Here is a 15,791-nt window from a genome sequence, read left to right on the forward strand (position 1 = left end):
TCCCCACCAAAGACGTAATGTGGGTCTTGTTGGCCTGGTTGTCTGCCCGGAGCTCCGAAATGGCTTGGTTGGCAGCCGTCAAATCTGTATGGAGCTGAGAATCGTCCTACATTCTCGCCGCATATGCAGCTCTCGCCCTCGAGACATCGTCAACCGTACCGATCCCGATCACCCGTCCCTTTTTCTTCGGGATAATCTTAAATTAATTAAATGAATATTAGTACATGCATATATAAAACTCAAAAATTAAAATGTATAAAATATATTAAAAAGATTGAAAATTTTACCTGCTCAAAAATTTTGTCTGTTTCGACGGTAGACAACTGAACCGGTTCACCTTCGGGATTTTGTTGGGACATTTGTGCCTGAATCTCCTGGATCCGAGTCTCTACATCGTTGTAGATCATTTCTGCTTCATGATGCACAAACGTCCCATCAGAATGCTGGTGTGTCGTCTTGTAAAGTCGGGAAAGAGACGGTGGTGCTCCTTCTTGAGCAGCCTACAAAAAAATTTAAATTAATTAATCTCATGCCTTCAATAAACAATTAATTCATAATTTTAAAATTTTAAGAAAGATCGAAGACTTACAATTTGAAGGGTTTTCCCGGCAAGTGGGGTCTATCCGGAAGTATGGGGTATGGGCAAATTGTCCTAAGCATCATGTGTCAACCTAGACGCGGAGCACTTGAGAGACTTTCGAACATACTTAGGAAAATTACAATAAGCCTTTAAGCTCTTCCAAACATCATCGCTGATGTAGAGGGGTTGCGTCCTATCCCCTAAAACCCTCAACTTCTCCTTCCAATCCGCAACATTGTTTTCTAGGCGAGCCATCGCCTAGTCGTTGAACGCTTCCTTCACCGTCTCGTTGACAGCAATAGACCAATGAATGTCAGGGACAAAACATTTTACATGTTTCCTGCGTGAGAGACGCCCTTCCGACCTGTACATGAATGTTTCTGCTCCATTGAGAAATTCGCTTTTCACTCTTCCTGCAGAATCTGTGTGCATACATCCAACTCCGTAGCAAAACTACGACTAGGTCGTAGTTAAAAAAACGTTACTTCACGACTAATTTATGACGAAACATTATCGTAGCAAATTTACCTCCTGTAAAGTAGACGTAAAGACGACGTTAAATTACGACGATACTATTGTAGTTTAATACGTGGTTGTTATGACCACGTTTTTTTGTAGTGTATATTCGAACCCGACTCTTGCAAATTTACTAGAATGTATACATATGTTATGTTACTAAATAGAACCAAAACCCGAATGCAAACTCCCAGACCTACATGTAACTGTGGGCCAAACCGTTAACCGTCATGTAGGGCACGTTCGTAGTAAAAAAAAAAGACTTCACGTGTCCTATAAGTTGGGCTACTAGATATGACACGTACGTGGCTTTAAACAGTTGGGTAGTACAGTCCTTCACGGGTTTCGATCAACAAATGGTAAGTCTATAAGTAACACCAAGTCATAACTCAATAGTCACTCATAATTACAATGGCAATTCTTGTCTTAGAGCGATGTTACATGATCATGAACTTACTCTTTGTTCTAACTTTTGTTCTACTGCACTCGGCTCATTGCTTTAACCCAAAAAGACTCAATGTTTCGGCGGTAGCGGGGGATTCCGATTGGTCTCTGGCCGCAGCTACGTTCTATGGCCTCCCCACCGGCTACGGAACCGACGGTATATATATATATATATATATATATATATATTTAATGCACATTGTATCTCTACATAATCAAGTTATTTTGCTCTATTTATAACACTAATTAACTAGAATATAAAATAATGATCAAGATGGAGCATGTGGATATAAAAATGCTGTGGCACAAGCCCCGTTTTTGTCCATGGTATCAGCCGGAGGTCTATCGTTGTATAAGTCGGGGAGAGGATGTGGTGCATGTTATCAGGTTCTGCATGATCAAAATAATTACAATTAAGCAGAAGCGTTTAATACATTTAAAATATATCAAAGTTTAAAAGGTTAAAAATAATTATACGTTTGGTTAATATAATGCACAGATAAAATGCACTTCGAACCAGGCGTGTTCGACGAATCCTGTTACGGTAGTGATTACAGACGAATGTGGACAAGGATGCCTCACGGAGTCGGTTCATTTCGATTTGAGCGGTACAGCGTTTGGTGCGATGGCCGTTCCCGGTCACGATAGCCAGCTTCGAAATGCAGGAGTTTTGCAGATTCTTTATAGAAAGTATACATGTCACATTAGATAAATAACTACAACAATATTGTTATATGCTAATGTTTGGTTTATTGATTTTGTTCTAAATATTGTACTTTCATTTATATATGTTTGTAGAGTTGAGTGCAACTATAATGGCGAAACGGTGGTGTTTCAAGTGGACGGAGGTTCTAACGCCTACTACTTCGCGGCTTTGGTTGAGTATGTAAACGGAGACGGTGAAATAGGCCAAGTTGAACTCAAACAAGCGTTAGATTCTGACACATGGCTTCCGATGAGCCACTCATGGGGTGCGGTGTGGAAGCTTGAAGTTACATCACCTTTGCGAGCTCCACTGTCTCTTCGGTTGACTTATCTAGACTCCGGCGAGACCGTTGTGGCTTCTGATGTTATACCGGCCGGTTGGCAGCCCGGTGCAAAGTATAAATCGAACGTAAACTTCCAAGTCTAGCTAGCTTAAGTTTATCTTACTCAGGAGTCACGAGTCGAGTAATATCTAGTAGAAGTTATCTTTGTTACATGTTTGCTAACCTTAAATAAGCATGTAGCTATGTTGGTTTTAAAATAATTAATGTGTACCGTGTACGCCCCCAGGGCGAAATAAAAAATTTGTGTTATATGGTGAACTGGTATAACGATAATCAGTCACTTGTATGATAACATAAAATGTAATTTGTTTGGTTCAAAACCCTCTATCTTGTTTGTTTTCGTAGAGAATATTGTCATTTTCTAATGTTCTATTGGTCACGTTTTATATCGTTGATCATCTTCAAAAAATATGTTTTTTTTATAATGTAAATATATGTCAGTAGGAGGAGCTTGTGGATATGGCGTGGCAGTGGCAAATCCACCGCTATACGCGATGGTTTCAGCCGGAGGCCCTTCACTATTCAACAATGGAAAAGGATGTGGAACATGTTATCAGGTTCGTATTAAAATATATAAGAATTTTTTTTGGAACGACCCAAAATTAAACATAATGTTTATTTAACATAAGATCCACATATTTACATACATATATATATATATAAGCAATAAATGTCCTATTTTATTTATGCAAAATCAAATGTGGTATTGAATAATTTTAGGGTTGTGGTGGCCGGGCTAGATTTGGTGTAGAAATATATACATGCATGCAAGTCTGAATTACGTCATAATAAAGTGTTACAAAATAGTGAAATACAAATATATAATTTTTCTCAACTATATTTGTAAAAATAAATGTCTGTTTATTTTAGATTATGTGCACCGGGAATCCAGCATGTTCAGGGAGCCCAATAACGGTGACGATAACGGACGAGTGTCCCGGTGGTCCTTGCGTCTCTGAGCCAGTTCATTTTGACCTTAGTGGCAAAGCCATGGGAGCCTTAGCCAAACCTGGCCAAGCCGCTCAACTACGAAGCGCTGGTCCTGTAAGTGTTAGTTACAGACGGTACGATTAATAAAAACAAAAGAAATGCATATTGAGATATCAGTATGAGCCCATATAATTAGAACTTCAAGTTCAAGACTTGCCATCAAAGACCCAAACTCATATTATAGGGTAATCTCTTGAAGAATCAAAACATAGTGGTCTCTTAGAATGAGGAAGGAAGACTGTTATACATGCAGTCATGCACAGTCTCACACCCACAGGTTATATCTAGAGAAATAGAGACGTTAAACAAATTACAGTTAAACTCTTAATTGCAAGTTTTTTTTTACAGTTTAAGTTGTTTAACAATCTTAAGGAGGGCTCCCATTTTCAATAAATTAACAACTCTGTGATCTGATATTAGTTGCCAAAGATGTTGTATTCCGTTTTTCAGTTTGATCTCAGACAACAAAAAAGTAATCGAGCTAGTGCAACCAGATACGTATAGGAGTTTAGGAGCCAACTAAAATGCAGTAGAAATACAATAGGATAAGAGCAATGTGATAACAAAAAAGATGAAAATTGTCAAAAATAGGGTTTGGAGAAACTTAGTGGCAATAAAGTTTTATAATAGAGTCAGCGCCTGCAGTGAATAGCCATGGTTGCCTCGGATGAAACTTGCAGTCCAACCCTCCTGCCATGAAACAGACACCTTAAACATAAAATAATCTTACAAATATTAAACAAAGAATCAGAAACACGTACCTCTATTTGAAGAAGTAGAATGGCCTCTTAAAATCTCCAACGGCACGATCAGAGGATTCTCGTTAAGATCACTATACACCTTCCCATGGAACACATAAGCCGTTGAATCCTCCGAGCACGAAGCGAACAGCGGATACAAGCGGTGGAACGCCACGTTCGTAATGTCTTTAGGATGATTCTTGAGAGTCTTGTACGGTTTCGAAGACAGGTCCATGTCAAACCAACACATCATCCCTTCTTTGCTTCCTACGATCAGATTATCGCCGCCGGGATGAATCGCCATCGATGAGATCTCTCTCAACCCGGTCTCGAGCTTTTTGATGGCTAGCTCTCTCTTCTGAAGATTGAAAACGCGCACGTTCTTTTTCGTAGTGATGATGAATATGCATGCCACGGTGGGTGGGGTGAAAGTGTGCAGACTGGAAGTCCGTGGAAGCGATTTCTTAAAAAATAAAATTAAAATTAAATCAATCGCGGGCCGCCACGTGTTGGTGAGGCCCGCGACCAGTGCAAAAACCCCTACACATTCGATTTCTATTTTGGGCTTTCTAAAACCGATTCTTAACATTTTGGTGGGGTCCCTCATTAAAAAGACACTAAGAACCCCTTTCCAACCTAACAATAATGATGGCCTTAGGAAACAAGGGTACAAGCGTATATTCAAATATAAATAAATATATATAATATAAACATAAAAATTATTATATAAAACTTATTACTAAAAATATACCATTCGAAAAGAAAAAAAATCACTTATTCATTTTTAGTAATTTTCCATTTAGTTGATTCATATTTTAACTATAAAAATACAAACAGATCAAGCTTATAAAAATATTATCAAACAAATTATTTTTAATAGTTCTTAAATATATGTCACAATATATTTGAATATATATGCACTATCTCTTATAAAAAAATACTATGCACAAAGATAATTATAATAGTAGTTTTGATATTTGCATATTTTGTATTTCCTTTATTTTAATACTATTAATTTTAGATTTTATATAATATAAAGATATAATTTTATTTTTATACTTATTCATGAAACTGAGTTTTTAAAATGGAATCGTAATACATAAACGGAAGCATAATTAAGCTTCCAACGTGTTTTAAAAAATGCATGTTAGAAATGTATTGGAATCGAGATTCCGGAAATTTCCACGAGATTCCGTTTTCGATTCCGGTTCCAAAGCGGGAAGCGGACGTCTAATGAAGTTTCCATGCAACCTAGCTTTATATAAACAATATATCAATAAAGGAATTTTGTATATTAGTAGTAATATTGAAATTCTTGACAATCTATTATTGTTCGTAAACAAATCATGCGGATACTAAACATGAATTGTGTATCCACATTAATCATTTTGGATGCATAGTGATACGAAAAATATAAAGTTAGGATTTGGGTGTTGATCATTTGGTGTCCAATAATTGATTAATTGGTGGCACATAATTAAACATTCATTACCAACGGTTTATCATCCTTTTATTTGAATGATGTGCATCAACCACTTGAAATAAAATAAAATTAATGAGTTCACTGCTGATTCATTGAATCCTTCCCCTGTTTTTGCATGAGCAAATATAGTAAAACGGAATTCCATTTTTCAATCGAACAAAAGTACGTGTGTCCGAATGTTTTTCATGAGCAAGCATACATAAGAGTAATATATGCTTGAGAAAACATTATACAAAGAATACTGCTGTGTTCATGAGCATTTGCCTAACTAAACACATCAACCATTTGATCTAATTCTTTGAACTAGATTAATAAAATTAAGACTAGGATGGATGTGTTGGAATGATCTCTAATTTTTGCCTACAGGAGATATACAAATTAATATTATTAATTCATTGTAAGCTATAAAGATTAATAATCTATAAAATAATAATTATAATAAATTAATATATTTAGTCTTAAGTTTAGATTTATCAAAATTTAAGATGAAATTCTATAAAATTACAAAATATATGAAAATATACAATTTACTCAATATTATAAATTATTAATTTATATACATAATACATCAAAACATCAGTAATTTAAAGTTCAATATATTAATAAAAATTAAAGAGACAAAATAAATTCACAAAGTTTAGTAAAACTAAATTTATAAGAAAAGTTTATATAAGACTATAAGATTAACAATGTTTTAAATAAAATAAGTTTTCAAAGTATAAAATTTATTAATTTAAATGGTAAGACTTTGATTTTCTCCTTGTCGTAATTTCATCCGTGAAATTGTAAATTCAAGATAACAATTTATATTATTGTAATTTATATTATTTTGGTTAAAAACGAGTTTTTATATTCCGCTAAGAATTTCACCCTAAAAATTCACCTTAAGAACCCCCATTAAAAGCATCTTTATCCCAATGTGCTTAGGAGGGAGCTTACAAAAAAATTAATAAAATAGTGGAGTGGGTCCCACTAAATTGAAAAAACCGGTGCCTATGCAGCTTATATAAGCACCGATGTCATTGTGCTGTTTGCACTGTTCGCGGGTTCTACTGACACGTGGCGGTCCGCGATTGGTTCGTTTTTTTAAATTTTTTTTTAAATCAGATAAAATAAAAAATAGAAAAAAAAATAAAATAAATAGCACCGTAAAAGAGGTTTCTGGGTTAAAGATGCATAACATGCTCTAATAGGCCGGATAACTTATACCAGGCTTGGGCGTTCGGGTCTTCGGGTCGGGTTCGGGCCGGTTCCTTTCGGGTCCGGGTCTTTTCGGGTCCTAAATATTTAGACCCAATAGGTACTTACAAATTTTCGGTTAGGGTTCGGGTCGGTTCTTCTCGAGTCCGGATCGGTTCGGGTCTTATAATTAAAATATCCATAAAATACCCGTAAATTTTCGGGTCCATATCGGGTCCGGTCCGGTTCGGGTATTTAGGATCTGAAAAAGACATGATGTATCCAATTTCATCAACTTTAGTTGAATATTTGTCATATATATCTAAAATTTTACAAAATAGCTTAAATGAAACTATTAATAATTAAAATAAAACATTAAAATAAAACATTTTAAAACTCTAAATTTTACATTTTAAATCTTTATATTACTTTAAAAATGTTAAAAATAATAACAAATGTTGTTAACAAAAGATATTTCAACTAAATCATAAAATAATATATATATAATAGAACACAAAAACATCATAGTTTTAGATATACTTGTTTTTAAGTTGGGTACAAATCGGTTCTTATCGGGTATGATCTATTCGGATCGGTTCTTTTCGGGTCCGGGTCTATTCAGGTCGGTTCCTTTTCGGTTCCGGTTCTTTCGAGTAAAAAAAAATTTGACCCAAAAAGTATTTGTAAATTTTCGGTCTGGTTCCGGATCGGATATTTTTGGGTCGGTTCCGGTTCGGGTCTTCGGGTCCAGGTTAAAATGGCCAGGCCTAGCCTAACTTATACGGGCCATCTAAAGATTTTTTCGTTTGCGTCTAAATGTAGCAGACGGATGTGCGTCATCAAAATCTAATAAGAAAAAATGTTTCAGATTTCACTTTTACTATGATTAAGTAAACAACGGTTCGATATCGTCATAACGAAATTCACGCCAAGTTTTACGTTGAACAGTCTGCGATTATTTTCAAACCCTTCGCCTGACGCTGGGTTGAATAATCTTTTCTATGAAATTTACACACTACCGTTTTCAACCGTGAGATTGAGAATTCAACGGTGTAGATCAGTGGATTGTTCTCCAACGGCCAAGCAAACCACCATTAACGTCTACGTTAACGTACAAGGTTCACCATCGAGACGATAAAACGAAGATTCAGTAAGATTCCAGTCTACCTTGATTTAGGGGTAAACGAAGATTCAACAAAGAATAGTATTGTGTGGTTCACGAGAATTTACCTTACTAAAGGCACCAATCATTTGAGCTAATCCTTTGAACTAGATTATTAAAAATAAGAGTAAGATAGATAGATGTCTGGGATTTTGTGGTAGAATGATAAACAAACAAGCTTGAGAAACTAACGCGTTTCGAGCTGATTCACTCCCGTTTAATCTGTAAAAATATGGCTGAGTATTGAAAATATCTCCTCTTTACTTTTATCCTCTTTGGTCTGGAGTGAATCAGCTCCGATCCATCTCTTTGATTTAAACTTAGTTTGAGGGAGAGACATATCTTTGATATGTATAATCTGGTTTTGAAAGTTTCTGTGTTTTCGTACTCATGATGACATAAAATCACGTGTGGTCTCTTAAAATTTTTGGTCCTTGAAATTAATTCAAGGAAGTTGTGATCGCAGACACCATGATCTACAAAGACAACAATTTTAAAAAAAAAAATTTACTTAGTTTGGATTTTTTGGTTGTACCTGAAATAACTGAATCCGAAGTAAAAATATTTGAACCCGAAGTAAAAATATCTGAACCGATCTGATTTGTAAAAATAGTCAAATGAGTACGGGTTAAGGTATTTCAAGACCTATACTGAAATACTTGATTTGAATCCGATCAGATACCAAACATCCATACCTAAATTGCATTTCCTTTTAAAATGAGTGTGGAGTGTGAACCCTTTTATATATCCGGAATATTTTCAAATTTAAAAAAATAAAAAGAAAGGAAAATTAAGATGGATGTGTTAATAAACTACGACTACAAAATATATAAAGTTTTATATTATTAATGTGTTATAAACTCTAAATAATAATATTTGGAAATTAATAATAACAGTAAATTGATATTTTTAGTCTTAAGTTGAATTTATCGATAATAAATCATAAAATATATTCAAATATATTATTTAATTAAAATTATCAGTTATTAAATTTATATCCATAAAACATCAAAACATCAGTCATTGAAAGTTCAATATATTGATAAAAAGAAAAATGAAAACAAATTTTAGTAAAACTAAAATTATAAAAACTAATTAATACATAACCATAAGATTAACATTGTTTTAAACAAAATATATTTTTGTAAAAAATAAAATTAACTTAAATACTAATAACTCTAAAATTCATAAAATATTTTACACCAAATTCAAATTTAAATATTTTACATTATCATGAATTTAATTTTCTCTTTGTCGTGCTTACATCCCTGAAAATGTAAATTCAAGATTACACCTCAAAAATATTATTTTGGTTGTCTAAAGAAATACATGGGTTTATCAAGATGGTTCGCAACATTGAGTCTATATGTCGATGACAAAAAAAACAGCACATAATAAGATTTTTACTTTTACTATGATAATGTAAATAATGTTCAGATTTTCACTTCAGTCTCGGCCGAAGTTCGAGGGGTTAGTTCCAGTCTAGATGGTGAGGCTCAGGTTTTTATGTACGCACTACAGAACATCTGGACTAAGGGATGGAGGTATTTTTGGTTCGAAGGGGGTAATCTTGAACTCACCAATATTATCAATACTCGTGAACAAGATGTGAAGCTGGATAATGTATTATCTGACATTAGATATTGGATCGGAATGTTGCCAGAGTGTTCTCTTGAACAGGTGATGAATAGAGAAAGAAATCAAGCGGCTGAAGTAATTGCTAAGAAGGCAAAAAAAAGAAAAGCTTTTGCTACGAAGGCTCTTGTTGGCCTAAACCTGTACTCTGAGTTTCATAACTGTTTGTATACGTCCCGACCGTCCACGGGCATCCATACCTGCTCTCTCTGTGCGTGGACCCTATCACATCTGACGGACGGTGCATTAATTTTTCGAAGTTTTGAAATCATTGTTTATTGGTACCCTGCAATCACCACTAGACTTTTCTCCGTGTTTTTGTCTCACTCGCACGGTATCACAAATCACTTTCCGATAGGTCACCTATCATTGCACTACTCCAGCCCAAACACGCTTAACCTTGGAGTTCTAAACGGATGCGTGACGAAAATGGTAGGTCAACTTTGGTGATATAGGTAGCCAAATCAATTCTCTTTCCACGTATCACAACTTAGGATGTTACAATTCACTCCCTCTCAAAGAATGCAACGTTCTTGTTGCGCTCCACGACAGGTCTCAAGACACCTCTCAGATCAGAACTGAGATGGCTAACATGGGTCTGATACCACTTATAACACCTCGACCGCCCACGGTAAGGGACCATCCACGCCCACTCTCTCGGTCCGTGGGTCTCATCTCATCTAACGGGCAGTGCATTAATTTTCCAAAGTGTCGAAATCATTGTTTACTTACCCTACAATCACCACTTGATCTTTCCCCGTGTTTTGGCCTCACTCGCACGGTATCACAAATCACTTCTCGATAGGTCACCCATCTTTTCACAACTCCAAATCTTTTCACTTCTCCAGCCCAAACACGATTAACCTTGAAGTTTTAAATGGATGTATGACGAAAAAAATAAGTCAACTTTAGCGACATAGATAGTCAAATCAATTCTATTAAGACTTTCGATATATCACGACTTGGTATGTTACCGTTTGGTAAATTGATTATATGTATCACCCCTTTACAATATCTATACTATTAAAGCAAAATCCCTACTCGGATTATGTCCTTAATTTTTGAAATTATTTACAAACATATGCCACTGCAATATTAATAATTTACTAGATCTTGACCCGTGCGACTGCACGGATGCATGTTTTATAGTATATACAAACTTTAGAAAATGAAAAATTTAACGATTTCATCTTAACTACTTTTGTTTATTGTTTAAACTATGTATTTCATCATTGTGACATGTAACATGGACGTTCGTAAAATGTTGTGAGCCATAAACATTGTAGTAAGAATTCTAAGGTGAGCGATAAAATCGATGGCATTTCAAATTATTTGATTAGTTGAATAATCAATATAACAATGACCGGTTTGATAGTTCATAAAAAATTAAGGTTTGTACGTTGGGTAATTATGTTTCTAGTATTGTATATCTGGTTTTTTTTTGAAACATTTATATGTGGTTTATACATAACTCTAGTGAATTTATATGGTTTTGGGTTTGTATGAAATGGTATTCTTATGATCAGTTATGGTTTTGGGTGTGTATGCCTTGGTTTGATCTATAATCTCACGTTTACATTTTATATGTATGTCATATTTCTTGTTTGATTAGCATTGGACCAACACAAAAACATGTCTAAAGATATTACAAAATTACAGGCTCATTCGTGTATGTTTGTTTTTTATATAGACTCATTCGTTTAGTATATGTAGATTTAGAAAGTTAATTATAAAATATTAAATTAATACATTGCTATCAATGTTTCCAAACAACATTTTATTCTTTTTTTTTACTATTATCCATGTTTCCAAACATATCTAAATGGTACTTTTACTTTAATAAGATAAATATATTGCTATCAATGTTTTCAAAGAACCTTTTATTCTTTTTTTACTATTATCCATGTTTCCAAATATATCAAAATGATACTTCTACTTTAATAAGATAGATATTATTAATTAATTTCTACCTAAATCTAAACAAATGTATCTCATTTGGAAAGAAACCATTCCCATATATTTGTATTTACTTTTCTCTGTTATAACTCTTAACAACAAATTAGAAATTGTATGCTGTCAACTATATTTCTAACGTTTTGCAATAAGTTGAGGTGAGCAGACATATATGTACCTAGGCCTACGTCATGAGACTCATGACGAACTAATTGAATATATTTTCATATAAATGAAATGTTCAACACATACTTTATTGGACAATTTAGGTTTCTTCGATGGTTAAGAACAAGTATGTTCAACTCATACTTTATTTGAAAATTTAAGAACAATGATGTCCCCATTTGCATACCACTGTTCTTTGATTTATATAAATTAACAATCAAACTTAAACCATTTATGTATTAACATTCTCCTTCTTTCAGTATAACTAAAAATAGTGGGTTATTTTAAAATTTATATTGAAAGATCTATTAAAATTTGCTATTTATATTATCTATATGATGGATCATCTGACAGTTAATGATTTTACTGATTGTTATTTTGTATGGGTTATTTTAAAACTTAAGAAAAATATTTATAAAAATGCAAGATACGTAAAACAAATATAGTAATTAATTTTATTATAAAACATATTTGCTCATTTAAATTTTAAATCATTAAAATAAATGTAAAATGATTTAAATAAAATATTTATTCTATTTGTCTTCATATAATTATATATTTATAATTTTTAAAACATTATTTATAAAATAACAAAGATAAAGAAATTTTACAAAACATCATGTTTTCCTGTAAAATTGTAATATTTTAAATCAACAGTATAAATGTTAAATTACACTAATATTTTCTTTAAAATATTACATTTCTTTTTAAATTATGATTTTTTTCGTGGTAGCATATATTATTTTTAACAGAAATGAAATTTAAATACATTTTTTCAGTTTGTACTAAAAAAGACACTTCAAATGCCAAACGGTGAATATATTTGACCTTTGAAAATAATAATTTGGCTTCTATTAAGAAATTTAATATTGAAAAGCTATTTTTTGCTCATTTAAATTGTAAATCATTAAAATAAATAAAATAAATGTAAAATTATTTAAAAAAATTCCAGTAAAATTGTAATATTTTAAATCAACAGTATATATGTTAAATTACACTAATATTTTCTTCAAATATTACATTTATTTTTAAATTATTATTTTTTCATGGTAGCATATATTATTTTTAACAGAAATGAAATTTAAATACATTTTTTAGTTTGTACTAAAAATGAGACTTCAAATGCCAAACGATGAATATATTTTACCTTTGAAAATAATAATTTTGCTTCTATTAAGAAATTTAATATCGAAAAGCTATTTTATAACAACTGTAAATGTAGTAGACGATGTTCATTTAATTTTTAATTATATTATAAAATTAATATGCATTAAAATTCTCATCAAAAATCAAAATTTTGTTCCATTAAAAAATTAAATACATAATATAAATTAAATATTTTTTATAAAATTACAAATATATAAATTAGGTAGAAAAACTTTACATATCATCAAATAATTTGTTTTCAAACAAAAAATAATCTGGCGATTTGAAAGCGCGGATCAAAAGCTAGTAATTTTAATAAAGTTATTGCTGTTAAAAAAAATAGAGTAAACAATGGATCGATTTCAGTAAGCCGTCATAACGAAAATCACGCCAAGTTTTACGTTCAATAGTCTGCGATTATTTCTAAACCATTCGCCTGACGTTGGGTTGAATAACTTTTCTATGAAACTTACACACTATATATCATATATCTTTTTCAACCGTGAGATTAAGATTTCAACGGTATAGATCAGTGGATTGATCTCCACCGGCTAAGCAAACCACCATTAACGTACTAGTTTCCCATCGATACGATAAAACGAAGATCCAATAGAATTCCAGTTCACCTTGTTTTAGGGGTAAAGAAGAAATAATTACATAATACGACAGCCAAAATTTCGACCACATGTAACTGTGGGCCTAACTGGTAACCGTCACCTAGGACCCAGTTCGAAGTAAAACAAAAACAAAAGACTTCACGTAGTGTTAAATTGGGCTACTAGAGATTAATATATGACACGTGGCTTAAAACAGTTGGGTAGTAGAGTCCTTCACGGGTTTCGATCAAAATGATAAGTCTATAAGACCAACCGCAACGGTCGGTTTATTGAGTACTTAGCTCGCGGTTTTAGGAAAAATAGAATTAAAAAAATTTAATTAAGTACGGTTTATTAAGGACCGTAACTTAATTAGAAGGCTGGAAGGATTGAATCCTTACCGACGTGTCATCCCTTCCCCGGTTCGATGTCGGGATGAATTTGGTTCAGGGAAAAAAAAATTAAACGCGAAGGAGATTAAAAAAAAAAAAGCTCCGGGCGATCGAAGAGGCGACAGACGACTTGGTGATATCGAAGGTAAATCGAAGCCTCCTATCGTTCGTTTATGGATTTGTTTTGGTCGGATGTTGTTCTCCTCGAGATTTAGGGTTTCTTTTCAGTTTTAAATCGATTTGGGGATATTTCGATTGAAGTTAGGGTTTCGAATGATTTGGGGATGACGATTCGAATTGATTAGGCTTTGAATACGATTTTGTTTTCCTTCGATTGATTTAGTATTGATGTTTAATTTCCATCTTATTCTCTCAGGTTACGGAATCATGGGCCAAGATTATAGCTATAGCCAACCGTCGTCTTCAGAAGTGAGTTTAACTTGGCTTCTTCAAGAAGAAGCAGATGTGTATGCCGATGAAGCTCAGAGTAGGTTGAACCTTCAAGTCCCTGTTCAGTACGTTCCTCAACCTGATGTCGAAGAAGGAATCCCGAAGACATGTTACTGTGGTGGTGACCCTGTAGTCGCAACATCTTACACACCGAGAGATCCAGGGAGAAGGTATTTCACATGTCAGAGCGAAGACGCCGACGACTGCCATATTATTATTTTATTCCTAAGGACTTCTGATTGGATAACACTATTGGACGTAAGATTAAGACAATAATCTTTAACTATTCAAAAGTTAAAAAATAATATTTTTTAACTCCTAAGGACTCCTAATACAAGTACACCAATGCATATGCTCTAAGTCTTCTTGAGTTTACTATTACAATCAAATTGGTAGGCAGCAGTTAAAAATAAATAAATTTAAAGCTAAAAAAAAAATTAGTAACTCTTATCTTTCAGATTGATAACTTTGAAAATATTTTCAGAGTGTGCAACTGCATACCTTTTTGTTTTAAATTAGTGAAAGCCATGTTTAGCTCTTTTCTGTTATATTCTTATCGTTTTATACAAGGTGAAACTGGGATATACTCTCATGGAATAAAATCACTGAATGAATATTCATTAGTATTTATTTCTTTTATATTATTATATTGTTAGTAATATTCATTAGTTATAACACTAAGTAGTAACTCGATAGTTACTTATTATTACAATGGCAATTCTTGTCTTAGAGCGATGTTACATTATCATGAACTTACTCTTTGTTCTATTGAACTCTGCTCATTGCTTTAACCCAAAAAGACTCAATGTTTCGGCAGAAGCGGGGGGTTCCGATTGGTCTCTAGCCGGAGCTACGTTCTATGGCCTCCCCACTGGCTACGGAACCGATGGTAAATATATGCATAGATGTATTATTTAACCTAATTAATGCACATTATATCTCTACATAACCAAGTTATTTTGCTCTCTCTATATAAAACTAACTCGAATATTAAATAATGAAGGTGGAGCGTGTGGTTATAAAAATGCTGTGGCACAAGCTCCGTTTTCGTCCATGGTATCAGCCGGAGGTCCGTCGTTGTATAAATCAGGGAGAGGATGTGGTGCATGTTATCAGGTTCTGCATGATCAAAATAATTACAATTAAGCAGAAGCGTTTAATACATTTAAAATATATCGAAGTTTAAAAGGTTAAAAAAAATTATACGTTTGGTTAATATAATGCACAGATAAAATGCACTTCGAACCAGGCGTGTTCGACGAATCCTGTTACGGTAGTGATTACAGACGAATGTGGACAAGGATGCCTCAC

The 15,791-nt window shown here is 33.3% G+C and overlaps 2 protein-coding genes across 2 annotated transcripts; both read left to right on the top strand.

The window, feature by feature from the left end:
• Positions 1 to 1,507: 1,507 nt before the first annotated feature.
• LOC106341129 (putative expansin-B2) lies at positions 1,508 to 2,730 on the top strand. Its single transcript, XM_013779951.1, has 4 exons — positions 1,508 to 1,697; positions 1,815 to 1,927; positions 2,040 to 2,230; positions 2,339 to 2,730. The coding sequence occupies exons 1-4, from the start codon at positions 1,508 to 1,510 to the stop codon at positions 2,670 to 2,672; spliced, it is 828 nt and encodes a 275-aa protein (XP_013635405.1). The 3' UTR covers positions 2,673 to 2,730.
• Positions 2,731 to 3,023: 293 nt separating this feature from the next.
• On the top strand, positions 3,024 to 3,663 carry LOC106337871 (expansin-B4). The gene is made up of 2 exons (XM_013776976.1): positions 3,024 to 3,146; positions 3,460 to 3,663. The coding sequence occupies exons 1-2, from the start codon at positions 3,024 to 3,026 to the stop codon at positions 3,661 to 3,663; spliced, it is 327 nt and encodes a 108-aa protein (XP_013632430.1).
• The last annotated feature ends 12,128 nt before the right edge of the window (positions 3,664 to 15,791 follow it).

This window comes from Brassica oleracea, chromosome C4, assembly GCF_000695525.1.
Source record: "Brassica oleracea var. oleracea cultivar TO1000 chromosome C4, BOL, whole genome shotgun sequence".
NCBI classification, from domain to species: Eukaryota; Viridiplantae; Streptophyta; class Magnoliopsida; order Brassicales; family Brassicaceae; genus Brassica; species Brassica oleracea.